At 38.1% G+C, this 25810-nt stretch overlaps 2 protein-coding genes across 5 annotated transcripts in view; one reads left to right on the forward strand and one right to left on the reverse strand.

The window, feature by feature from the left end:
* Positions 1-15836, reverse strand: part of vezf1a (vascular endothelial zinc finger 1a) — a 31990-nt gene extending 16154 nt beyond the window's left edge. For 2 of the 3 annotated variants that reach the window (XM_052117176.1, XM_052117174.1), the window contains exons 1-2: positions 15739-15836; positions 3799-4568 (exon numbers count right to left, since the gene is read on the reverse strand). In XM_052117176.1, the coding sequence (XP_051973136.1) occupies positions 3799-4568; positions 15739-15774 (806 nt within the window). In that variant the 5' untranslated portion in view covers positions 15775-15836. The remainder of the gene's footprint in view (positions 1-3798; positions 4569-15738) is intronic. The other variant, XM_052117175.1, reaches the window with a different exon arrangement.
* Positions 15837-19798: 3962 nt separating this feature from the next.
* Positions 19799-25810, forward strand: part of myo18aa (myosin XVIIIAa) — a 65227-nt gene continuing 59215 nt past the window's right edge. For both annotated transcript variants that reach the window (XM_052117157.1, XM_052117160.1), the window contains exons 1-2: positions 19799-19934; positions 21192-22306. In XM_052117157.1, the coding sequence (XP_051973117.1) occupies positions 21320-22306 (987 nt within the window). In that variant the 5' untranslated portion in view covers positions 19799-19934; positions 21192-21319. The remainder of the gene's footprint in view (positions 19935-21191; positions 22307-25810) is intronic.

Below are 25810 nucleotides of genomic sequence, written 5' to 3' on the forward strand. Positions count from 1 at the left end.
ATCTTTAACTCATAAAAAAACAAACAGTCTCCTTTTAAAGCTACTTATTTCCAATTTTCTTTATTTTAAGAAACAGTGACACATACAGTTGAAATCAGAAGTTTACATACACCTTAGCCAAATATAAAAATTGTTTTTCACAATTCCTGACATTTAATAATAGAAAACATTCCCTGTCTTAGGTCAGTTAGGAATTGTTTAACTTGAGAAGCTTGTGGAAGGCTGCCCACAATAAGTTGCTGGGATATTGGCCCATTCCTCCAGACAGAACTGGTGCAACCGAGTCAGGTTTGTAGGCCTGCTCGCACATGCTTTTTCAGTTCTGGCCACAAATTTTCTATCGGATTGATGTCAAGGCTTTGTGATGGCCACTCCAATACCTTGACTTTGTTGTCCTTAAATCAGTTTGCCACAACTTTGGAGGTATGCTTGGGGTCAATGTCCATTTGGAAGACCCATTTGCGACAGTTCTATCTTCCTGGCTGCTGTCTTGAGATGTTAAATATATCCACATAATTTTCCTTCCTCATGATGTCATCTATTTTGTGAAGTGCACCAGTCCCTTCTGCAGCAAAGCACCCCCACAACATGATGCTGCCACCCCCCTATACTTCACAGTTAGGATGGTGATCTTTGGCTTGCAAGCCTCACCCTTTTTCCTCCAAACATAACAATGGTCATTATGGCCAAACAGTTGAATTTTTTTTCATTAGACCAGAGGACATTCCTCCAAAAAGATCTTTGTCCCCATGTGCACTTGCAAACTGTAGTCTGGCTTTTTTGTGGTGGTTCTGGAGCAGTGGCTTCTTCCTTGCTGAGCAGCCTTTCAGGTTATGTTGATATAGGACTTGTTTTACTGTGGATATAGATACTTGACTACCTGTTTCCTCCAGCATCTTCACAAGGCCCTTTGCTGTTGTTCTGGGATTGACTTGCACTTTTCGCACACCAAACTACTCTAGTAGTGTGGTCCCACGGGGTTTATACTTGTGTACTATTGTTTGTACAGATGAACGTGGTACCTTCAGGCATTTGGAAATTGCTCCCAAGAATTAACCAGACTTGTGGACATCCACAATTGTTTTACTGAGGTCTTGGCTGATTTCTTTTGATTTTCACATGATGTCAAGCAAAGAGACTTTGAAGGTAGGCCTTAAAATATACCTCCAATTCAGTACACCTCCTATCAGAAGCTAATTGTCTAAAGGCTTGACGTCATTTTCTGGAATTTTACAAGCTGCTTAAAGACACGGTTAACTTAGTGTATGTAAACTTCTGACCACTGGAAAAGAGAAACAATCTGTCTGTAAACAACTGTTGGAAAAATTACTTGAGTCATGCACAAAGTAGATGTCCTAAACGACTTGCCAAAACTATAGGTTGCTAATATTAAATCTGCGGAGTGGTAAAAAAAAAATTTCTTCAATTCAAGTTTATGTAAACTTCATGTTTGTTGTAGTTTGTAGACTTCAATTGTATTGTATATTATGATTCAATACCTCATGAATCATCACGTAATAATCATCCTGCAGCGAGTGTGCACGTGAGAGATGAGCCCCATAGCATGCATCGGCCGGGTGCAGTTTCAATCTCTCTCCCCCTTAGATCGGGTATCTTCACGCGACTCATAGAAACCGTATTGACTGCAGTATTGACCGCAGAGAAATGCCAGTTTCAGGGTTTATACTTATTTACATGACCTGCTTTCTTATTATTTGAATTTTAATAAAAGATGCATTAAAGATATAACGTCGTGCTGTAGCATTTCTTTAAAGATGCAAGTTTTAAACAACGAGAGTGCTTCTGTATTTACTTATTTTGAATTTTTGCATAATTCTCTCATACTTTGCGATCTACATCACCTAAAGCTGTTAGAAGAAGGGTAGAAGCACGCGCAGCCTGAGCTAAAATTAAAACTTGTCCATCTGCCCCAGATATCCTCTCTTTAATAATATTTGTATTATTAATTTCATTTAAAATGTGTAACATTAACATGACAGTATTTTAACTAGTAGGGGTACACTGATCGATCAGCCACTGATCAAAATCGGCTGATTTTTATCTTAAATCCATGCCTAGATTCAGGGCCAAACTTTTTGCAGCATGTATACACTGCTACTCTAATGACTGAGAGCTTGCTCAGCCCCTTGATGCATAAAGTGTGGCCACTGGAGGGTGAGTTTGTGGCAATTCTAAGCATTCACACATTTAAACTTTCAGACATGCTGTAATTTAGATGAATATGCTGGTTTGTTTGAAAACATATGTAAGAATAACGTATATGATATTAAGGTGCCCGTTTTCTAGTCAATACAGTAGTTATTCTGACTCGCTGCACAGTCAGCATGGAGAGCATAAAGAGAATGCAAACAGGCATAAAAATTAATTAAACAACAAATAAACATGTGAATACAAATCTGAGTATATGTGATGTGTGAGCCGTGATCATGAGTGCTATTAGCTTCTCTTTCAACATGCGCGCTCTCAGTGTCAATCAAAAAAGCACTCTCCAGGTGCTCTCAGTAACTCATCTCAGCGCTATTACCAATTTAATTGAGGATACCAATTAATGTCAGATTGATGTTGGTCAGAAAGTCACTAATAACAGATATAACGGTTTAACCTAAAATAACGGCACGGCATTTGCTTAATAATTAGTGATATGTATTGCAACAAAACGCCAGAGGCAGTAAACAAATCATAAATACTAATGATTCCACACATGAGCAGTTTTGAAGCTAGTAATAGACATCAACAATAGTCTTATTTTTTAACGCATCTCTTGCCAGTATGTCACAATTACCTTTGATATTCACAACAGAACTATTCATAACTGTTTTCAATACAAATAAATGTTAACAATTCACAATTAATATAATTTTACTGTTTGGGGCAAAAACATAACTGCAGAATATAACTTGCAAAAGTGTGGCTCACTTTTGCAAAAAAAGGGCACACCAATAAAAATAAAATCAGTATCAGCCGATCTAAGTATTAAAGAATCAGTGATCGGTATAGGCCTCGAATTTCCTGATCGATGCACCACTAACAACTAGTAATTCCAGCATCGACTAGCAGCATCAGAACAGTCAACTAGTCTCGCACATCCTTAGTATCAATAGAGAAGAATTGAATTAATTACTTAACATTAATGGACTGGCCCCATTCATTTCCATTATAAATGAGTTCCTGTATTGTTTTTACACATTCAAAATAAATATAAATAGGGTTGAGTTAAAATCATTTTTGTGGTCACAAAAGGTGTTGGTTGAGCTTAACTTGTATTGAACCCGGAAAATTCCTTTTAACATTACCTGCGCTGCTCCTGAAAATACAGTGTCACTGAGAGATAGATTTTTATCCTTAATAAAGTGATGAGAAGGAAATAATCGGTGCTGCAAAATAATAAAAGGACGATCAATGGAAAAAACATTCTTCTATTGCATCTTCACTGGTAGCATGCAACAAGAAACATACACCACAACCAGTGCAGCCTGATACATGAACAAATGACTCTTTATGTGCCAGTTCTTCTTGATGAATCATTTAAAAATAAATTAATCTCAAACAAACAAGTTCTTGGTTTGAATCTGTCGGGCTGTATTTCACTGATCAACACAGATTTACTAAACGGATTGTTAAAGCACCAGAATCCTTAATTGGAATCAGAACTGCTAAAATTCCTTATGATTCCCAACCCTAGTTATTTGGTGGTCATAACCTGAACATTATTTCTAAGATGAATTTAACCTAGGGATTCAATCGTGTAAGTGTAAAAGTGTGAGAAGCTTTGTGTACCTTGAGAAACCCTTTCCACACACGGAACAGATGTAGGGTTTGTGTACACCTCCGTCATGCGAGCGCACATGATAGGTCATGCGATCTTTTCTCTTGAATCGCTGCTGGCATATGTGACACTCAAATGGCTTTTCGTCCGAGTGTGACAACTTGTGACGATTTAGATGGTAAACGTCCCGGAACGCTTTCCCACACATTTCACAGCCGTGGTTCTTCTTTACGGGCTTAGGGGGCTTTTTGGGGGCACTATGTTGGGTCACGTTGGTCATGGAAGTCGGGGACATGATAGTGGAAGCTGAGGATGTAGAAGTAGTTGCAGTGGAGAAGATACCAGCGATGGTGGAGATGTAAGAGGAGTCGGCTGTGTTCTCCCGGGGCATGGAGGAGATGAGTGAGACCATGGTGGGCACAGCTTGTGCTGTCTTTTTGGGTCTGGACACCATTTTGATGCCGGTGTGGCAGGACTCGTGGCGGCGGAGGTGGTAGCTGTCACGAAAGGCCTTGTTGCAGTAGCCGCAGATGAACGGCGTTTTGCTCTTGTGCTCTTTCTTGATGACTGGCATCGGACCGCCTCCACCACCATTTCCACCACCTCCTCCCCCTGCCCCACTGGCTACGTTGTCCTTGAGGAGTTCAGCGGCGCTGACGGGGGGCTTGTGGTCCAGTGGAATGGGCATCACAGGCTTCTGGTCCAGCGGCTCAGAGTTTAGCAGAGGCAGCAGGCTGTTTGGGGCCACCTGATGCTGGTGGTGAAGGGCTTCATTAGCCTGCTGGAAGACAACAACAGAACCAGGAGATGTTAAAACAAGATGCATGGATACAGAAATTTAGGAAAAAACAAGCATCACCATTACTATTGCTCATACCTAGGTTTAGGAATTTGAGCAAACCCCTAACACTAGGTATTAAACTTTAGGTAACTCGTCCCCCCACTCTTTGTGCTATGGATAAACAATGATACATTAGGAGAGGTTTGCTATTACTTTTCTAACTGATTTGAGCCAGGCAGAGGATAAAAACCATGGTGAAGAAATGCAATTGACTGAAATTGAAGAAGGGATCAGAGCCATATCTAGGGACAAGACTTTATTTCATATAAAATTTAAAAAAAAGCTGTCTGCAGATCTGTTCTGATGTACCCAGATCAGGGTATCACAGACAGGTTTAACAGATGTCTGGGCCTCTGGTTTGTTTGAGCAAGATTAAATACTACAAAATCTGGTCAGAGTAATACAGACTGCTCTACAGACTGAGTTACTGTAAGAGTGCGTGTTCTGATTAGCAATTCCGCCAGCCTGTGGGATGACTAATGCTGAGCAGGAGTTCAGGAATGAACACACACATACACGTTCATGCAAATACACAAACACAGAACAGCTGGTAAAAAAGACCCCCCCCCCCCAATGATTTGATTCAGAATTTCTCATCTAGGCCCCAAACTAATGACACAAATCTAGCGATTACGCAGCAATCGTGATAGAGCACATGCTGGCATGAATGCAGGGTGCAGGGCACAGCATGTGCACTCTGATTAACAGAACTCCAAAACAACGGCGGGTCACTGAAGAATCTAAATCTGTCCGGCGTAAAACGATCTGCCGACACACTCCCAGTTACTCATGTGACTGTGAAATGAACTGTAGTGCAAGATATGATTCAGCAGGACAGTAAATAACTCAGCTAAACTTATGAATGAGACTAGTTATGCCAAATTTGGTTTGTTCAAATCCCTAAGTATAAGACATAGTAACAGCGATGCATACTTTAGCAAGGACCACTTACTACACTTAATATTACACTGCAAAAAAAAATTTATATTGTCATAATGAAACTTCTCTGAAGGCTTATGATTGATGACTCAAATGAACCGATTTAACCAACGATTTGCTAAACTGAATCAGACTTCTCAATGTACCAGAGAGAGACATTCGTCTGCTGCATCTCTGAGCCTATTAAAAGACCCAATAAAGTGCAGCAAACACCCTTCTCAACCACTATTGATGTTCAACGGAGCATCCAAATCATGCACAGCCCCCACAAACCAAGAAACAGCCCCTATCCAGCTCAGTAAAACACCCTCACCCACAACACACAACTAATGAGCAAAAATCGTCCGTAGATTTCAATCCTGAACAAGTCAACAAAAGGTTAAAGGCAGTTATTAGGGCTTGACCCCTGAGGGCATGTCTTCATCGCCTTGATAAAACGACAAGGCCTGTCTGAGGCACAGGAAACACACACAAACTCACAAAACAGACTGAAGGCATCAGGAAGGAGAGATGCTGTTGATCTCTACAGACGCAGGGTAAAAGAGGACAGCACAATTAAGATTTGCGTTCTCTGCTGCAATCACTGAGAGGGCAGGGTTAAATTCCTGACCTTTTGCATTCAGAGCCATCCATCCATCTCATGGCGCTGACCGCCACGCAGACAGACGTAAGACAAGAAAAATGAACGCTTCTTTTTGCTTCTTATTTCATCTGCTCTATTGTGATGGACACAAATCGGAGCGGGGATGCCCTCATGGATCTGCAGGGGGTCTTTGTTCTGGAGTCTTCTCCGATTTGGATCTCTTATTCATGAGGAGAGCTGCATATCTCCACACACGCACACAAAACTGCTTGTCCACTTTCTAGAACATCCTAGTATGGATTTACAAAATTACCATAAATATTTTTAAAATCAACTAGTCAGTGGGTTGTCTAAACAACAATATCTATAATTCCACATGTTTGTAAGACCTCAAGAATTAATTAAACATAACTTTCTTGTTTACAAGTTACCTCCAGAGAGTAAGCTTCCTTTAAAGTATACTTAATTTAGGATTTATCTTACATAAGGTGTGTGACCTCTTTTCGATGAAATGTCGGCAATTTCATAATTTCAGCACACAACTGGCTCCACTGAAAGACTTTCTTGTTACACTCCACAGTCCAGCTCAGTAGGTGGCAGTAATGGACCAAACGCTGGATTGCCAACTGGCAATAAACATCACAAGAAGAAACAACACATTCTTGCCTGTAACAGCACTATGGATCATGATTTGTATTTTTTTTAACTAAATAGTACATAAACAGCAATGGTGTCAGAGTCGTTGTTCTGTTCAGTTGATAGCTGTATTGCATTCAGTGCTGTCTTGTTTAGTACAGAATTATATCATATTAGCCAGATAGCTAGCTGCCAGCTAGCAGCTACCAAGCCTCATTGCCGGTTTCCATGGCAGCAGGGCTGCCTGATAAAACTTCCTAGCAGGCTGATTTCATGAATGAATACACTGCTTTCAGAAAGTATTCAGACCCTTCATTTTTTTCACATTTTGTTATGTTGCAGCCTTATGCTAAAATACTACAATTATTTTGTTTTTCACATTACAGTTTTACACCTACACTCCATGCCCCATAATGAAATATCACATTGACTTAAGTATTTAGACTCAACAGGTTAAATCAGTACTATGTTGAAGCACCTTTGGCAGCGATTACAGCCTCAAGTCTTGTTGGGTATGATGTGACAAACTTTGCACACCTGGATTTGGGGATTTTTTGCCATTCTTCTTTGCAGATCCTCTCAAGCTCTGTCAGGTTGGATGAGGACTGTCAGTGGACAGCCATTTTCAGGTCTCTCCAGAGATGTTCAATTGGGTTCAAGTCCTGGCTCTGGCTGGGCCACTCAAGGACATTCACAGAGTTGTCCCTAAGCTACTCTTGCATTGTCTTGGCTGTGTGCTTAGGGTCATTGCCCTGTTGGAAGGTGAACCTTCGGCCCAGTCTGAGGTCCTGAGCGCTCTGGACCAGGTTTTCATTAAGGATATCTCTGTATTTTGCTGCGTTCAGCTTTCCTTCAACCCTGATCTGTCCCCCAGTCCCTGCTGCTGAAAAACACCCCCACAGCATGATGCTACCACCACCATGCTTCATCGTTGGGATGGTATTGCACAGGTGATGAGTGATGCCTGGTTTCCTCCAGACATGACGCTTGGAATTGAGTTCAATCTTCATATCATCAGACCAAAGAATCTTGCTTCTCATAGTCTGAGAATCCTTTAGATGTCTATCGTCTGGCCAGTCTGCCATAAAGCCCAGATCGGTGGAGTGTTGCAGTGATTGTCGTCCTTCTGCAAGTTTCTCCGATCTCCACACATGATCTCTGGAGCTCAACTAGAGTGACCAACTGTTTTGTTGCCTTCCCCAGATCTGTGCCTCGTCACAATCCTGTCTTGAGCTCTGCAGGCAGTTCCTTTGACCTCATGGCTTGGCTTTTGCTATGATATTAATTTTCAGTGGTGAGTCCTTATACAGACAGGTAGATTGATGTGAAAATAAAAAAACTAACGCGAGGCTGCAACATAACAAAATGTGTGGAAATAAACGGAGTCGGAATACTTGAATGCACTGCAACTTTGCTGAAAAGTTCCTGAGTGCTGAACAGTTCCTGATCCGATCGTATAGATGTAGAACATCGGCTAAATATTGAAAATGTATTTTTCTCTATATATATTTATATAGTTTTATCACCCAACCATAGTCAAGACATGTTTTTAAAAGTTGAACAATTTTTTACTAAATGCAGCATCTTCAAAAATGCAATGCTTGTGCTGGTTCACCAAAAAAAAAAAAAAACAGCCAGAGAACCAATGCAACAGCCAAAGACATCAGTAAGGTATTATTTTAAATAACTTTTCTGACAGGGTTTTACCATCCAAACTAACTGGCATAGTACCACTGCTAAAAATATATACAAATAATAAGATGAAGAAAAATCTAGGAAAACTAATCCTGTTTTCCTAAAGTCTGTTGTACTCGATTAGTCGATCACTGTCACCAATCCCTATCCTAGCCATCATTTTCCAGGCATGTTTGGGGAGTTTAGACTGCACCAGTGTGTGTGAGTTAGAAAGTATAACTTTGCTAGCATGTGATTCAGAATAACTGTAGCCCTGCTGCGTTGCGTCTTCACACCACTCTGACAATTTTGATACAAATTGGCTCTGAAGGCTGAGGTCAGTGTAACGTAAATAACAGAGAAAATGAGTTCAGCAAGAGAATGAGTTTTGAAAAGCCAGGGGTCACACAATAGAGATCTTGCGAAGGGCCCGAGCTGGATGCTGAAACACATGGTAATTCATTTTTTGGGTAAAGCCTTCTTAAATTTGAATTTGAAAGGAAACAGCAAAGAAGAAAGGGTGATTAAACGGGTAAAAAAATTCTACAAAAAAACGGTGTGCTTGTGGGAAGGCAAACAGCTCATAATACTACAAAACTCAGCTGTTCACAACAATTAGCCCCAAAGGACAAAACCCAATGCATAATCTCCTTGCAGTTCACATGTTTTCACAGGCGTACAAAGTTTGCGTTCCACTGTGACTTTGCATTAAACACATCCTGGCATTTTGAGTGTCTCCAACAAACATTTCCACTCAAAACATTCTCAGATGAGCAATGCTCACATCCCAGAAGGTCTGACATCACCACTTTTCATCATAGAAAGTTCATTGTAAGAATAAAAGTCCAAAGCTTTTCTGTGGAAAACAGAGGTCATGTATACACGGATCCTCGGAGATGATGGAAAAGTTCAGAAGGTTGCCTAGTCTTTGCAGTCTGTCTGATTCACAAACAAGGGATGTGTTTTATGTGTCTGTGACTGATGAGTCACCAACCTGCCTAAGGTTGGTGATGACAGGATTGCAGAAACTTTCACTGGTCTACAATAACCCAACCAGCAAAGGACCCTCACATCTCTCTCCATTCCAGTCTGATTTGCTCATTAAAGGGTGACCGAAGAGCTGTTACACCACACAGAATGTTCAAGTCATGAATCACAAAGATCTTGGCTGGACAACTGCTATAAGAAGTTCTTAAAGAGTTCTGCACACTAAATGCCCATGGAAGTGATTCACCGTCAAACTGAAGTTCATAACTGCTACAGCCTCATTTTGACTGTGACATAAACTCAAGCCACCACATTCACTATGAGAGTCTACCAGAAACACAAACCATTTGAACAGTTAGAGCTCGATATCTGGGTGATGTCTAGATAGTAGCCTAAACCTTGTACTGCGAAAGTTGTTTTATGAAACTCTCACGTTTAGAGGTCTACCCATAGTGGATTTTGCAGATAATTGAATAATCGGCTGAAAAAAAAAAAAAAAAAGATTTATAGACCTTACCATGACTGGCACAGACATAGATGCTAAAAGAGTCCAAAATTAATAAAGTCCCAAATGCACTTTATTGCTGAACCTAAATCCCATTTATGACCACAAAAACTAAGATTTGGTGCAGAATGTGGAACTTTTAACTATAAACAAGCCCAAAACAAACAAGAAGCACTTATTGTGAAAATACAGAGACTCAACTCCGTTACAAATCAAAATCAAATCCCTTCATTCTCACTGAACCATGTACACAAGTGCAACAATGGGTGAACGTCTTGGGTGCGGTTCCAAGCGACACAGCAGTATGACAATTACAAAAAACATCTGATTTACACATAACATAATGCTCTATATTTAAGTATTTAACAAATTAATCTTTTATTGCTTACACAGTATATTCACCAGATTAAGAGTTTTGTGTAGACATTTAACCAGATGACGTTCAATAAGGAATATGGTTCATTATTTTTCCCAAGTTATGAACTTGGAGACACAACGGATGTATGTGCTGACGGGGCAGGTTTTCATATAGCCTCGTCACATTTTTCGTTGCATTTTTGCTTTTCAATTTTTTATCATTAAAATATGGATGAATATTGGTAATGATGAAAATAAAAAAAACTATTGGCATAGTGTTTTGCAGATAGGGCTGCAAGTAAGGATTGTTTTGATAATCGATTAATCTAACAATTATTAGAATGATTAATCAACTATTTGGCGATTACTGCAACTAGGGTCGCACCGATACCACTTTTTCTCTTCCGGGCCGATATCGTAAATCTCAGTATCGGCTGATACTGATCCCGATTCCAGTGTTGTTGTTTTTTGGCATAATTAGTTTAGAATATCTTTACATTATTGTGTGGAACTAATTGGGAGTACTCTTTAATATGTAAAGAAACACAAATCTCTAACTTCACATTATTTCAATATAAATGTATAGCTTATTAAGAAACACTTTATTATTAACTAGTATACTGGATAATGTAGCAGCAATATTAACAGTAATTCCAGTATAATCATCAGTGGAAAATATTTCAACTACTATCTGGACTTTAAAGGGTAACTAAACCCTAAACCCACTTTTTTTAGTTAATGATCTGTAAGCATGGGGCTTTATTAGTACTGGTCATTGATTCAAGTAATTTTTTTGACATTTGTGTATAAAGTGTTTTAATTCTACAATATATGGTGTAAAAACGTCTGAGTGCTGCCCTCTTCAGGTTGAACGGTGGCTACTGCAGTTGAATTTACCTATTGGCTGTTGCGGTGCCTGTGGCGTAAGTGGTGACAGCTGGCGTAAGCAGGTTCCAGCTCACCACGCCAGATTCATGTACATGTCGTCTTGCAACCGTGTGAGGAATAATAATAACATAGAGTCTGACAGCAGCTGTCAATTAATCCGTCACTACGAGTCTCAGCTGCCCCCCGCACTCGGTTCGTTCCCTCTATCCCCGCCGGGGTCTGCCCACTTTTCCTGCATTTTCAAATATTTCTAGTGGGTGGAGTCAGACTCTGAGCAGGTGTTTAGTTAACCTTTAAAGGATTCAGATCTCTTTTTTGTTCAATTTAATTGTAAGATATCAGCTCAATTTTCATTCACACAGTTATTTTTTGGAACCCATTCAACTTAAATATTATTATAATTTGTAAACAAATAATAATATATTATAATAGTAATATATTGTAATTAGGGCTATCGATTTAACGCGTTAATAACGTGCGATTAATTTTACAAAAAATAAAGCTTTAAAAAATTAAGCTTGTAGTACCACCTGTTTACTCCAGAGGGCAGTAAGTGAAATTTCAGCTGTGTGAGCAACACACAGTTTATTACAGTGAACAAAACAACCCTTCAGCGGACACACAACACAAACGTGCGTTACGTTCTTGCGTTCAAAACACTTGATGGAGCGCAAATGCGAACCAAGGGATCTCAAGATGAGTTTAAAGATTGAGTATTAAACTATATTTAACTTGACACAGTGACCTAAACATATTACTTTTATGACGCAACACACCAAAGACACGACAAGCATGTCTGACGCAGGTCGTATGGTCTTTACATCACAAATATTTAATTACCAACAAGGTTAAGGAGGTGACCTTTAAACTGTTACACCGTTTTTACCCAGTCAATCTTTATTTAAGAAACATGCTCCCTGAAATAGATCCACTTTGCTCCTTCTGTAATGCTGTAGATGAATCTGCCCCTCACCTTTTTTGTGAATGTGTCCATGCTGTAGTATTTTGGAGAACATTTTGTTTGTTTGTACGTACCTCTATTTTAACTAGTTTTTCTTCGCTTTATAAAGACGTTTTATTTGGTTTTCACAATTTTGATAACAAGTAAATATTTTCTGATTAATCGGTTTATTTTTCTTGCCAAGTTTTTTTTATACATAAAAGTGTAAATTTATGCCTATAAAGCCCATATTTGCACTTTTTTGTAAAGACTTGAAATATTATTTAAATACTCTTTGTACCTCCAACAACTCCAAATCATGTAAAACCATTGCACTGTGTAATGAATATAATGTCTTGGCATTATTGTAAAATATATCTGTAGTATTGTGTACTATGTATACCCCTGGCTTGTTTCTAAAAAAAATGTCTCGCAGGTGTACATTGACGGGTCCTTAAACAAGCCCTCTCTAACCTATTGACAAATTCACTTTTGAAATGGATTGCTGTGAACTGTGTGCCAATGATTGACTTACGATCAATGATATGGTAGTAAACAATACATTGTATTCTAAAGCCGCTTTTTGAACTGTCTCAACAATGATTAACTCTTCTGCTACAGGAATGTAATGCATTTTAATTATCTTAATATTTTATTATTTTTTAAATGTTATTTGGGAGTAGCGCTCAAATATTGGGCACCGCGTGAAGGCATAAAAATATCCGCAAGTGTGTGTAAACAGAGCAGCGCCATTCACTGGCACAATTTTGTGATTCATAGAGCTATCACACATATTCAAGTGGCTTTGAATAAAATGCATCAGTCATATGAACTACTTGAATTGTGTTTTTATGGTTCTTTTACATCATTTCTTTGAGCTTGACAGTAATGAACATGACTAACACACAGTATCAGATTTGGATCGGGCTCGTCAGACCGATACCTGATCCATCAAAAAGCGTCAGGAGCCGATACTGATCCAGGTATCGGACTGGAGCATCCCTAATTGCAACGATTAATCATTAGCTCTTAACCAATTATTCAGCTTGTGCCATGACTTACTAACAATTAAAAGGACAAAATCTTTTAAAAATACCTCTAAATTACATTTACTGAATTAAAGGGAAAAATGCTTTTTATTAAGTTTAAAAAATTCACTGCAAAAATTCCTATTGTTATCAAATGTTTTTGTCTTGTTTTCCATTTAAAATTGTCTACAAATCGTTAAAACAAGATATATATATACTTGAGAAGCAGAATATAAGATATTTAGACTTTAAGAATGTTTCTTAAATATTAGTGTATTTTGTATATAAGTGTATTTAATCACTTGGTAATACTTCTGCGAGTGCAGAAAAGACAAAATATACTTACATTCAAGATCTATTGTATTTAAGTCTAAATATCTTATATGCTGCTTCTCAGGCGAATGCTTCTTTTTTAAAGGATTTTTAGATATTTAAATAATATTATATTCAACATTCTCAGCTAACAAATTTTTCTTCTGCTACTTAAGTAAATGTACATTGTTTTAAATGAGTTTTAGATATTTTATTTGGAAAACATGCCAAAACAAAAACAAATCAAAAATGTATTTTGTTCCAGTGTATAATGGAGTGAAGACTTTAATTACTCACCTTTCTGTTCACTTCAATCCATCTTTAATTTAAAAAGACAAACTCCCTCGTATTAATAAAGCTGCGTATTGCCAATTTTCTTCGCGATAAGAAATGCACAGGTACATATATTATGATTCAATAAGTCGCGAGCCATCATGTTATAATCTAGCTGCAGCAAGTGTGTGCACTCGAGGGACAAGAGTCCCCACGACAGAGTGTGCATCAGCCGGCTGCAGTTTCAATCTCTCCCCCTTAGATCAGGACACTTCGTGCAACTCATTGAAGAGGTGCTGACCGCACAGAGAAATGCCAATTTCTGAGTTTGTAGTTATTTAAATGACCTGGTTCTGTATTATTTTAACTTTATTAAAGCTATAACGCATTAAATATAACTGCATTTAAAATGTATAAGATCCATTAAAGATGCTCCACCTGCAAGTTTTGCTTCAGCAAAGTGGCAGCTCCAGCTCCACTTATTCCACATCGAGAGTGCTTCTGTATTTACTTATTTTGTATTATAATTCCCTCATACTTTGTGATCTACATCACCTGAAGTTGTGAAAGTTTAGAGTGCATCTGGACTGTGAGCTGTGTGATTCTTCCTCTCTTCAGTCAGGTGCCAATGAACTGCAGTGCTGCTCTTGCACGCCATCGAGTTTAATGTTATCTCATGTTACGTTAAATAAGATCAAATGACTATTCGACAACGAAAATTTTTGTTCACAACTTTTTATTGTCACCGTTGTCGATAATGTCGACTAATCATTTCAGCCCTATTTGCAGATAACCGATAGTTCCAAAAAACAACCATCGGCACCGATATATCAACTACTACTACTTACGAGATTAAAATGTTCCTGCTATGAAGTTAAGGGGTAAAAGTAGGGTTGCTATGGGACTCTTAAACAAACAAGTATAAATGTTGCATGTGAATCTTGCAAGACTTTGCAAAACTAAAGTTACCATCTAGACATGACCTCCTATTGGAGCTGCTCTACACATTTCTGCCTCACAGATTCCAATTTGACCCATAATACCACCCTTTTTTTAAATGGAGGAGATAAAGAAAAAACAACAAGCATCTTATGTGCCTTCAAGAAATATGAAATCGTACAAATTAAGATCAGGTTTATTAGATCAACTCTTATTATACAAAAAAATAAATTATGAAAATGGGTCAATTAAATGTTTCTCTGGATCTTTTCAGTAGTCATATATTAAATTATGTTGTTTACATAATTTCTAACAGAGAAAATTACAAACAATGTTACAAACAATCTACACCAGAAGAAAACACACTTACTAAAATAAAAAAACTAAAGCTTTCAAGATGGATGATATAAGTGATTAAGCAGTCAAACTTATCAACTCATAAAGTGAGTTTTCATGTGAACTTTCCTCAATATCAATTAGAAAGACCGAAATATATATGGGATTAATATAATGGAAGGGTAGACAGCTATACAGAGAGTCAAGTCAAGTGGAGAGAGAGACCAAGGGAAATAGAGTTAAATCTACAAGACGGAGACGTAGATAGACAGATAGACAGAGATATAGATAATTAGACAGAGAGAGATAGCCAGAGAGATAGATAGACAGAGGGAGAGATAGGAGACAAATACAGCTAAATATACAAGAGGGAGACGGAGATAGATAGATAGAAATACAGCTAAATCTACAAGAGGGAGATGGAGATATAGTGATAAATAGCGGATGTAGGTTTAGATCTACAGAGAGAGAGATAAAGATAGAGGGACAGATAGAGAGGTAAACATTGAAATAGTGTTAGTACATCTACAGGGGGAGCGCAGCTGGGTGCCCGGGACTCATCTACTATTGTTTTGCTCCAACTGCTCAGTTTCAAATATCTCTGTTTATAAACAAGACTGAAGCAGTCAGACCGGCAGCATGCGTTGAGTAGCGTCCGGAGTGTATGTATTAGAGAGTGCGAGTGTGTGTGTATGAAAGAGAGAGTTTCTCACCTGAAATAAGAAAGCGCTCCAGCTCTGCTCCATCATCGCGTCTCACTCACTGAAACAAAGCGCTCAACATGGCAGAGCGAGACTTCCGCCACCCCGCGGACCACACCACACGCTGGAGGGGGGAAACATCAACAGTCTGCGTGAAGTACTGATAAAAAAACCCTTACTTTTAAAAACAGGATGATGAGAAATATACATATTTAAGGCTTTTCTTTGAATTTGGGCACTATGTCCGTACTTAAAATATACATGCGACGAAGTGTTGAATTGAATAATTTTCAAGACACCCCTATTTTTCAACTCCACTTTGATAGACTCTCGAGACGCTCGAAAAACAGAATGAAGTTGATGAATCGTGCGTAACTGTCGCGAGACTCCCCCTTACCGATTTATCCGCATTTTTATACGATTTAACAGGTCTATGTGTGCATTTAAACACATGATGCGCTAGTTTTCATACATTTAAACACATTATTATGAATATTAATAATAATTTATCTTCCTGCATACTTTTAATCACATGTCTGATCTGCAACCTCGTGCGTTCACGTACAAAGCTTAAAAACAAGCATGCCGTGCAGCATCACAAGATGCAGTAAAACAGAGGACGGGAAATGGGGACCGTTGTTCTTGTAAATCCGCCCAAGACAACCCACACTTGAATGTTTAGCTGAGATCTCAGACAATCTCGACTAATTAACTTAACCAGATTTATTTTCGGCAGGGTGCCTTTCTGATAGGTCAAAAGCGCTTGCAAGGTCATGCAAATAGTTTATGTTTTTTCAGAAATTCTATAATCATTGTTTTTGCTTTGTATGTCGGAGTTTAACAGTTTAATTAATAGGAGCATTATTAAGAAATTCGTGTTTCTAAGTTTCCAAATGAAAGTTTATGAGGTTTTAGTTGCAGCTATCAGAAATATTTTGTGGCTCCCAGATACAAACGGCAGGTAAAAAGGAGCATTTCTTTTCTAAAAGCTTATTGTTTATGGCTTGGCTGATACGGTTGTGTTGTCAATTGTATGTGTTGATTAGTTGTTTCATTTAGTCAGTTTTATGGACTTGTCTACACATTTTTGAGTAGCTTAAAGGAATATTCAGGGTTCAATACAAGTTAAGCACAATCGACAGCATTTGTTGCATAATGTTGATTACCACAAAAAATGTCTGTCCTTTTTCTTTAAAACAAATAAAATAATATTGAGTTTACAGTGAGGCACTTAAAGGGAGTGAATGGGGCCAAGTTTAGGAGGGTTGAAAGGCAAAAATGTGAAGCTTATTATTAAAAAATAAAAACACGTTAATTCTGCTAAAATTCATTTATTATTTAGCTGTAAAGTTGTTTTAATAATAATTTTTACAGTCTGTTTTGGGTTTGTTGACATTACATCGTCTTGGCAACAAAGTTGTAAAGTTGGCTATACCTTTACACAGAAAAGTTTATTAAGGGATTTGATCACACTAAAATCATGTTAACATAAATATTGTTTATGTCTTGTGGCTAAAAGTTTAAAACAGTGAGTATGTTAACGTTTACAAATTGGCCTCACTCACTTCCATTGTAAGTGCCTCAATGGAACCTCGATTCTTAATTTTTAAATAATTGCATTTATTTTTATGGTAATCAATGTTATGCCACAAATGTTGTTAACTGAGCTCAACTTGCATTGAACCTGAAATATTCCTTTCATTTCTGGCATCTTTGTACTTTCTTCATGTAGTCAGACTCCAAGACTAGAACCTATTGGTGAGGAGGTTTATTAATATGAATTACTGAAACATCACGAATATGCAACAGATTGGAATTTTCTGGATTATTTTTGTACATAACTGTAGTCACAAAATTATTGCAAACGGGGAAGTTTGTGGTCCAGAGGAGGGCGCTATTCCCATAGAAATGAAACAGCCCACTAGAGTCTCTTGATTTTAACTTAATAGTTATTCTTTTTCAGTAAACTTGGTCTAATACAGTTAGTTTTATTTATTTTTATATGCATTTTTTACTTTAAGTAATATTCCGGTTTCAATACAATTTAAACTAAATTGGCAGAATTGGTGGCATAATATTCATTATCATAAAAAATAATCTTGACTTGCCCCTTCTTTTCTTTAAAGGGGGGGAGGTTGATGTTGGAGGGGACGAGGAGGCTGATTGCACCACCTTTAGTGAGCTCCTTACGCCCCCCCCTTTACACAGTGCCCCTATGCATTGCATACCTTGTGTATATGGTTTTTGCGCCTCTGGAGTCTTCATTTTAATATGAGTAGTCATGATTTCATACATATATTCAGTTATATCAGTAACCATATAAAAAAAAAAATTCTACATGGAGAGGATCTGCACATGAGGGCTGACATGTTAGAATCACATGACCAGCCGAATACTACTCGCTTAATCTCAGTAACCGTCTGGTTATATGACACTTTCACTCATTGATTAAAGTGATAATGGCTGACTGTGAATACTACATTTCTACAATTACATCTGAAACTGAAATCTATTGATTTAAATGATGCTGCATCCAAGCCGCTAGGTGAACTTTAAAAGGTACACTCAGTAATGCATGCAACCATGATTACTTTAATAAATGAGTGAAAGTGTCAAATAACAGGACGGTTACTGAAATTAAGCGAGTAGTATTCGGCTGGTCATGTGATTCTAACATGGCAGCCCCCATGTGCAGACCCTCTCCATGTAGAATTAAACATCTTTTATAAGGTTACTGATATGACTGGAGTCTTCATTTTAATGTGAGTGGCAAGGGCATAGCAGCCAAAGGGGATGTGGAGGACACATCACACACACTCTTTAAAAAGGTGATTTTTGCCATCCACACTTTTCCAAGCTAAACCCTTACAAGTCCAAATGGTGGATTTGGATACAGTATTCTTTGAGTTTTGTTACACAGGAGTTTCATGAGCCGAAACAACACTTACGCTATAGACCGTCAGTCAGACAGTCTAATCAATGTGGCTTCGTTCATTTCTACAAAGTTGCTTTCAACAATGCTCATTTATCCTTGTTTTGTATTGACATTGATGTTGATCTAAATTAATAATCTAGAGATGAGGAACAGACAAATGATAGTTATTTATCGGCATATTGTTCTTGATTGGCAGCATTACGTGAAATGCACTGCAGAAAAACTAAACAATGGACAATACTTCTTTTAAGCACACATTGTATGTGGAGTTTATATCAGCGCATGAGTCTTCATTAAGTTATGCTTTTTACATTATGTTTGTGAAGTAATAGTTTGAATGGTTGTTTTTTCCAATTTAAGCAGATTACTAGATCTGTGTTAAATATTTAAAGCTATTTTTAATGTCAGTATTCCTCCAAACTGGAGGAAAAAAAGATCTGCTGTGCTCTTAGAAACACAGAAGCATTTTACTGAAGTGAATAGATCGACACACTTTTTATACATGAAAATAAATGGATGTTATTGAAACTCATTATAATTATTATAAGTCTATTGTTGTCTTTAGATAAAAGTCATGCTCAGCAGCTAAAAATAAATTCTTAAAACCTCAACAAAATCTCTTTGTAGACATACAAATATTAAAGGATTATTTTCTTTTGATCGTTAATTCAGTGACTAACTCATTTCACACAAGGCACACATTTGTCTCCACCTTCTGGCATCACCAGAAATGGTCACTGAATCATTAAATGGATCTGAATGAATTTTGGTGAATGTAGTCAAAACACTCGATACATACATTTAAATACCACAATGCACAAGCACAGAGTAAAAAAATAAAAATTGTTTGTGATTATTTTAACTGATTTAAGTATTTATTCTGGACCCGTTTGTGCTCATTCTTTTATTGTCATGTGTGAAACAGAAGCAAGTGCCGCCCACTTTAAATTTTGCAACACTTTAATTTAAAATACTACAAATATTAAAAGTAAATAATACGTATATAATAATATAATACTTACATCATACTGATATATTAATAATGCACCTATTGCGAGCCACCTACTGACAGCTCAGTCATGAAGAAGAGATGCAGTGAAGCGTTTAAAACTCCTCTTGGGCAGATCATTTCAGTGGTGTGTGTGCGTGGGTCGCGCGCTCAGTCGGCACGTGTGTCCCAATGACCGTCAAACGCTTGAGACTTTCCACCGCACCGGTGCAGCAGTTGAGTGCGCACCGGGCATCGTTGAGCTATTTCAGCACTGTTTCAACGGTAAGTTTGATTCTCTTTATCAGCATTTGTTTTGTTATACATGTAAACATACTGTCTGTTACGCTTTTGCGGAATAAAGAGGCTTAGATGCGCATTACGCGCACTAGGCTATATCATTCACCTTAAACTCATATGTTGTGATCTATTTTATACGACATCAAAGATGCATGTATGAATGCCTTAAATACTGCATTATGGGGTAAAATATTAATGGCACAAATAGTATGATATGTAAACTGACATTCAGAACTGAATCAATGAGAGTTTATGAATATCGTTTTTATTTGGCGTTGAACTAATCTGTAAAAATAACCGATATTATTATGCTTGTGAGTTCAAGCCGTGCCCCACATATATTCAAATATCGTGTTAAATTGACTTTCAGTTAATGAGAAAAGAGTGTTATTTCCTTTAAAGAGGAAAACAGTGCGTTTCAACATTCAGGAGGAGATAAGGAGTTTCAGGAAGTGACTGATTGTACTCGTTTTTCTTGGATAAATCAGTCAGCTTTTCCCGATTAAGATACATTTTTAAATAATGTGGTGTTTTAATTCATAGTTTTGTCACTACTTTAGCAATTTAGCAATTGTGGTTAGTAGTTAAACAGTCGTTCGACTATCTTTTGGATTTGTAGCCTACCTGTCAGGAAAGGTAAGAACAGCCAATGGGAGTGCGTTACGTCACACAAGGGTCTGCCGTCACGTGCTTCCTTGAAACGCTTATCTTTTGATTAATAAATTATGTGGTTTACTTAGCCAAGCAATGCTAATCTCTTTTAAATAGATCACAAATAACAAATATTGATTATTTGAAGAACTGCTTGACATCTGAATGAAATATTATGCCAAGTGGTGTGCCAAAGATAACCAAAATCTGTTGTGCCGATAATACACAGTATAGCTGGCAAACAAATGATCTACAAAAGTGCTTTACGTGGGCGATTAAAACCGTATAAGACACCACAAATGAATAACCAAACAAAGACTAACAATAAGAAACAAACTACATACATGTTACATTCATTCAAAGGCCAATGAATATAGATAAGTCTTAAGACATGATTTAATAATGTAGAGTATTTAATTTCACAGGCTATGGCTGGCTACAGAAAAGTCACAATCACCTTTTTTTTTTTGTTTGTTTGTTTTTATATATATATATATATATATATGTTTAAAACCTTGGTCCAGGACTCCAACATTCACTGCAAAAGAGAGTATAAAAACATTTTGTACTTGTCATTCTTATGTTTTACAGGTCGGCTTCACCTGTTGTTGGTGTGACCTTGGTTCTGTGGGCATCACTGAATGCCAGCACTGATCTCCACCTTTTAGATTGTGATAAAAACAACATTAGATTGGTAGATTCGTTATCTGGGCATAATCATGTTCCACCTGATGAAGAAAGATAAAGACAAGGAGAAGTATGGAGCAAAGAAGGAGAAAAAGGAGAAGAAAGAACGTATGTCTCAGGCTGAGCTGAACAGTTTAGAGGAAGTGGGCGTGAGGAGAGGTTTCTTTAACCGTCATCGAAGCGGATCTAAACGGGATTCCAAAGGGAAGCTGGAGATATCTAACCCCATCCCCATCAAAGTAGTCAGAAACACAGAGCTCAGCCTGGCAGACATGGACATTGAGAAAGTATTTAGTCAGGGTCACATGATCACCACAAGGTCCTGCGATGACATTAAAGGGGTTCAAGACAGCCACCAGCCATTTGTCAAGGAACGGCCGGCCAAGTTTGGCAGTCTGATGAAGCAAAACTCCCAGGTGGGGCAAATTATGAAGCGATTTTCTTTCTCACAGAAGAGCAAAGAGGAAAGTCCTTCAGGGTCGGCTGCACCATCAGGGCAGAACTCAGCCAGTCCCTCGCCTAAAGTTGAGGTCAAAGTATTCAATCCACAGCCACTATATATGTCCCACTCAGTCGCCCCTGATAAGAAGTTCCAGATCCCTGAGATAATTGATAGAACATTCCCAGCAGACCTGCGCTTACCCGCTTTGGCACCACCACAGGTTCCTGTGCCTAGAGAGTTGGAACTTCAGCGACGCAACACAGGGGATTTTGGCTTTTCTCTTCGTCGCAGCACTGTTGTGGACCAGCGGTCCGATGGGTCACTTTATCGAAGAGTGGTCCACTTTGCTGAACCTGGTGCTGGGAATAAGTTCCTCACTTTGGGGCTTGTGCCAGGTGACCGTCTAGTGGAGATCAACGGGCAGAATGTTGAAAGTAAAAACAGAGATGAGATCGTGGAGATGATCAGGCAGTCTGGAGAGACGGTACGTCTAAAGGTACAGCCAATCGTAGAGTTGAGTGAGCTGAGTCACTGCTGGTTAAGGAACTCCAGAGGGCCATACCAGGAGGTTTGTGAGGTGAGTGTGTTCCTGTAGATCAGCTAACCCTAAACGTACTCCTAAACCTAACCATATTGAGTGTGTAACAACAAAGTTTTACACTTTGTTATTATCACAAAGATTATGAGTGTGGTGTGGGTTTGAGCCCGGATCGTGTCCATTTCCTCTTTCTTTTCCATAAATTTCCTTATCTTCATCAATAAAAGTGGGAAAAAAGGCTTCTCGATGAGATTGTGTCAACATTCAGAAAAGTAAATCAGAGCTTTCAGTATTTTGTCAGAGTGATTAGGATCAACCGGTGCCTGTTAGTCTGATTCATTTCGAACACTCTCTTAGATGTTTCTCATGTAAACCGATACAGTTTTTGGGTACGTGTTGTACATTTTAGATTAGATCAGCAACTTTTTAGATGGAAGATCAGTTACAGCCTGAAGGATTCCTTTTAATTTAGAGCAACATGTTGCATTCCTGTGGATATCTGAAAAGGCTGTTGTGCAGAGAGCTGTTGATGATGTCAACAGTGTAGAGTTTCAGTGAGGTGGCTTGGGGGGTGGTGGGGGGGGGCTAATAACTTCTGTTTAATGTGTTTGTCTCTCCTACACATAATGCACATGTGCCTTTGTAGAGTCCCATTACAGAAGATGGTACAGACCCATCTGAACAGAATGAGTGGCAAAGAAATGGAGAAAGAAAGAGAGCAAACCTTAAAGGTCCGTACTTATGCCCACAATGCCGTTGAAGACCCAGTGAAATCAAAATTGGAGATTTGTGGATTTTATTCACATCTATTAGCTTTGAAGCCATCTATATACTAGCATACACCTAAAAGTTGAAAAAGTTAACCTTTAGCAGATAAACGGACCAAAAATATTGATGACTCATCTTGCACTTCTCAGATGTTTGTCCAATCAATGCTCTCTCGAATAAGCATGTCGGACCTGCAAATACCTCCTGCAACTGCCTAGCAAGTAGCAAAGTAGGCTTCATGGCTGTCATGTAAATAAATTGGCTTTATTTTTAAAAGGGACAAACCCTTTGGTATGTCCTGCACAAATATACTGTTTTAATATGGAATGCATGAACATGCACTTTTGGGAGTATTTACACATGGTCACTTCATGCGTTTTTCCTTTGGATATATATCGATAATCATTGGGAAAATCCTCCAATTATCGATGTGTGATAAAGGCATTGATCCTAAGCCTAGTTTTTACTGATCGGATTACTATCCTATTGAATAATCTTGATCTTTAATTCAGATTGTTTGCCAATTAAATTGATTTCACTTCCGTGATTATGCTAAGGCCGGGCAAATTTAAAAGATGTGTTTTATTATTTGATTCCAAGATATTTTGCCCAGTGAGCTTGTGTGTCTGTGAGTGTGCGCATTGTGTATTTTTTCCCTCAGGCTTGTAGTAGGCATGATATTTCCATGCACCATTTTTTTTTTCTTTACGTTGACGTAGAGCTGTTTGAGCAGAGTGATGTTTACATATTTGGCTTTAACAGATGCATTAACACTTGACCAATTTTAGAATGTAATGCGTCTCAAACCACCTCCGGATTGATTGGATTGAAATCCTGTAAAACACAAAGTGTCTATCTGGTCTGTGTCTCCGGTCCAGTCTGGGTTTGGCATTTCTCGGTTCTGCATTGGTACAGGTCCAAGCTTTCAAATAATAGATGGTCCGGGTAGTACATATCTCTAGTGCTGAGTCACCTAATCAGTGGGAGAGAGAGAGATAAAGGGGAGCCGGAGACACAAGTTAGAGAGAGAAAGAGACACACGCATCCGGCGTATGTGTTTAGTTTAAGTTGATTTAAGTAAGTTTTATGTTATTAAAACTTTGTTGACTGTTCAGCCGGTTCCCAGTTTTTTTTGTATTTTTTAAATTTTTTTTTTATCTCGCATAAGATAACTTCAACTGTTTGGCCTTTTGAACTATAATAATGATTGCTCGTTCACTGCCACCTCTTTTAACATTAGCATTGCTAATATGCTATCGTGTGCATTAACTCCGCTCTGCCTCTGACGTCACTAGCTCATTGTGGCTCCGCTCCGTTTTTCACCTTATTTCTCAGCCCGTACTTTCTCATCCTAAATTTACAATTTTGCAAATTACAACTCACACACGCACACACAGCACCATCATCACTGTCTGATCAAGGCCAGGTCTTCTCGGATCGACTCTGGTATTACACAATGTTAAACTGACCCGGGACGCGCAGCAATGGAATGGGACCCGACACGGCTGACCATATAAAATGTGGATTTGAACCCCTAAGGTCCCGGGTCGATTCCTGTGAAGACCTCTACTAGTGCACCCTCACGGGCCGGCCACACCCTCCTCCTCGTCACATATCCATCTCGAGTCCATCTTGGAGGGCATTTAAACTTGGTCTTTTCATAATCGGATAGCTAGCCGATAAGTAAAATTGCAAGAAACCACCACGTGTAAATAACCCCTTTGATTTCATGGGGTATTTCAATGGAGAAATACAAAGACCAAAAGAGTCTTTTTAACAATTCACAGAATTGTTTTTTACATTAGGATATTTCCCCAAAATGATATTTAGAAAATATTCATGAGGTCACATTCCATCTCCTGGTAAATTGTACAAATATTTGTTTCACTGTTTGCAGACTACAGAAGCATTAGAATTTCTTTACTTTGTCTGTTTCCTTTGCTGTATTCCCTTGTTGCTCTGTGGCATATTTATGTCACTACAAACTGGCACGACTGAGCGAACGTCCCAGTTTCAGAATATGGGCTGCTCTGTTGATCTGGCAGTTCACAAAGTAAATTTTATTATTATGTTGTAAGGCATTGATGAGTCTTATGATAACAATAAGACATAAGGTCAGATGCTTTGGGTGACATCAGCTCTTTTTTGGTTGACATCAGCTCTTTGTTCCTGCAATCATCTGTCATAATGATTCCTCTGATATTTCAAAACTTCAGCAGCCATTTTCTCAGACAATAAGTGCCACAACTTGCATAGGAAGTCATGATGAAGGTTCTATTTTCCTATTTATTGGGTGCTTGACATATAAGCTTGAAAAGAAAATAGAAATCAGAAGTTGTTACATTTAAAACCATTATATTATAGATGCTAAAACTTTTTTACTTTGCTTAACCTGAAACTGTCACAGGGTGACAAATCTTGCATTGTACACATCTATTAAATAAGGATCTGTTTTTTTCCCCACAAATTGGTCTACTGATATCAACCCTTTTAAATACAGTATATTTTAGTGCATACATTTTTTTTTTATTCGTTTTTAAGGATTTTTTGAAGGTTGGGAGACAACACAAAACAACAAAATCTATAGCGTGTAAGTTTTGTTTTTTACATTTTGACAAATTAATGTTATTGAACCAAATAAATTTTGAATAATGGTGGTCATTTTTCAACTTGATATTTTTTGCCCTTAAATATATTTGTACACCCAAAATATATATACATCCAAAAATAATAATGTATGAGAAATTTCTTTTAATTTTTACAACAGTATTCAAA

Source organism: Xyrauchen texanus, chromosome 44 (assembly GCF_025860055.1).
Source record: "Xyrauchen texanus isolate HMW12.3.18 chromosome 44, RBS_HiC_50CHRs, whole genome shotgun sequence".
Lineage (NCBI taxonomy): Eukaryota > Metazoa > Chordata > Actinopteri > Cypriniformes > Catostomidae > Xyrauchen > Xyrauchen texanus.